Genomic DNA, 1,108 nt, shown 5'->3' with positions numbered 1-1,108 from the left:
GGGGGCCCCCCAGGGGGCCCCCTTGGGGGGCCCCCAGGGGGGCCCCCTGCGGGCCCCCCAGGGGCCCCCCTGAGGGCCCTTTGATGTCTTGGGGGTCCCCAGGGGTCCCCTTGACCTCGCAGGGGCCCCCCACCGCTGCTGCGGCTGCTCCCATTGCTGCTGCTGCTGCTGCTGCTCCTGCTGCTGCTGCTGCTGCTAATCCCTGAGGGGGCAAAGACTCTACATAAAGGGAAGGGCGGGAGACAGCGACAGAGGCGTGGGCGTTTCTGCCGAAGGGGGCTAGCCTGCGCACACGCTCCAAACCCTAAACCCTAAACCCTAAACCCTAAACCCTAGGCCAGAGTTCCAAAACCTTAAACCCTCCGCGACGCTGTCTGCTGCTGCTTCGAATCAGTACTCGCTGCAGAGGCAGCAGCTCACTGCAGAACTCCGGGCGCGATTTGCGTGTCTTCGCCTTGCTGCTGCTGCTGCTGCTGCTGCTCCTGGGCCGCCTTCGCCGGGTCTTCTCTGTAGATAGGAGCAGCAGCAACTGAGGGGCCCCCTGCTGCTGAGGTGGGCATAGACCCCAGGGGCCTCATTGCCTCAGGAAGCACTTGCTGCTGCTGCTGGGGGGGCCCCCCAGGGGCCCCCTGTTCTTCTGCTGCTTTGTGACGTTTTGCTGCTGCTTCGTTGTCTGCTGCTTCTGCTTCTCTCTTGGGGGCTGCTGCTGCTGGCTGCGCAGCAGCAGCAGCAGCCGCGGGGGCCCCCACGCCCCCGGGGGCCCCCTGGAAATCCTCGCTGGGGGCCCCCGGGGGGCCCCCCTCCTCTTTACCCTCTTGGGTAGAAACCATCAAAAAAACCAAGTTCGTAGCGGGGCTATGAAGAAGGTTCGGGGGCCCGACGCGGGGCGCCAAACCCTAAACCCTAAACCCTAAACCCTTGGAAGACCCCTCGGGTCTGGGGAGCTGCGCTTCGGGCTAAAGACCCTCCAGAAGCATTTGTTAAACATTAAAACTTTAATTAATCAAATAAAGTCTGGAGATCAGTCCAAAAGTCCGTAGGCGGCGGCGCTGAGTGCTGCTGCTACTGCGGGCACTGCAGCAGGGCTGAACGGCTGCGGTGGGCTACG

At 63.6% G+C, this 1,108-nt stretch overlaps 1 protein-coding gene across 1 annotated transcript in view; it reads right to left on the bottom strand.

The window, feature by feature from the left end:
• The window catches only part of ETH_00010665 (uncharacterized protein), a gene marked incomplete at both ends in the record, with an annotated part of 4,751 nt that extends 3,921 nt beyond the window's left edge, over positions 1–830 (bottom strand). The window contains 2 exons of the mRNA XM_013377006.1: positions 116–284; positions 421–830. Of these exons, the coding sequence (XP_013232460.1) occupies positions 116–284; positions 421–830 (579 nt within the window). The remainder of the gene's footprint in view (positions 1–115; positions 285–420) is intronic.
• Between the last annotated feature and the right edge of the window lie 278 nt (positions 831–1,108).

Source organism: Eimeria tenella, genomic scaffold (assembly GCF_000499545.2).
Source record: "Eimeria tenella Houghton genomic scaffold, Eth_scaff43, whole genome shotgun sequence".
NCBI classification, from domain to species: domain Eukaryota; phylum Apicomplexa; class Conoidasida; order Eucoccidiorida; family Eimeriidae; genus Eimeria; species Eimeria tenella.
Note: the sequence above shows the minus strand (reverse complement) of the source record. Positions and strands in the feature narration are given on the sequence as shown.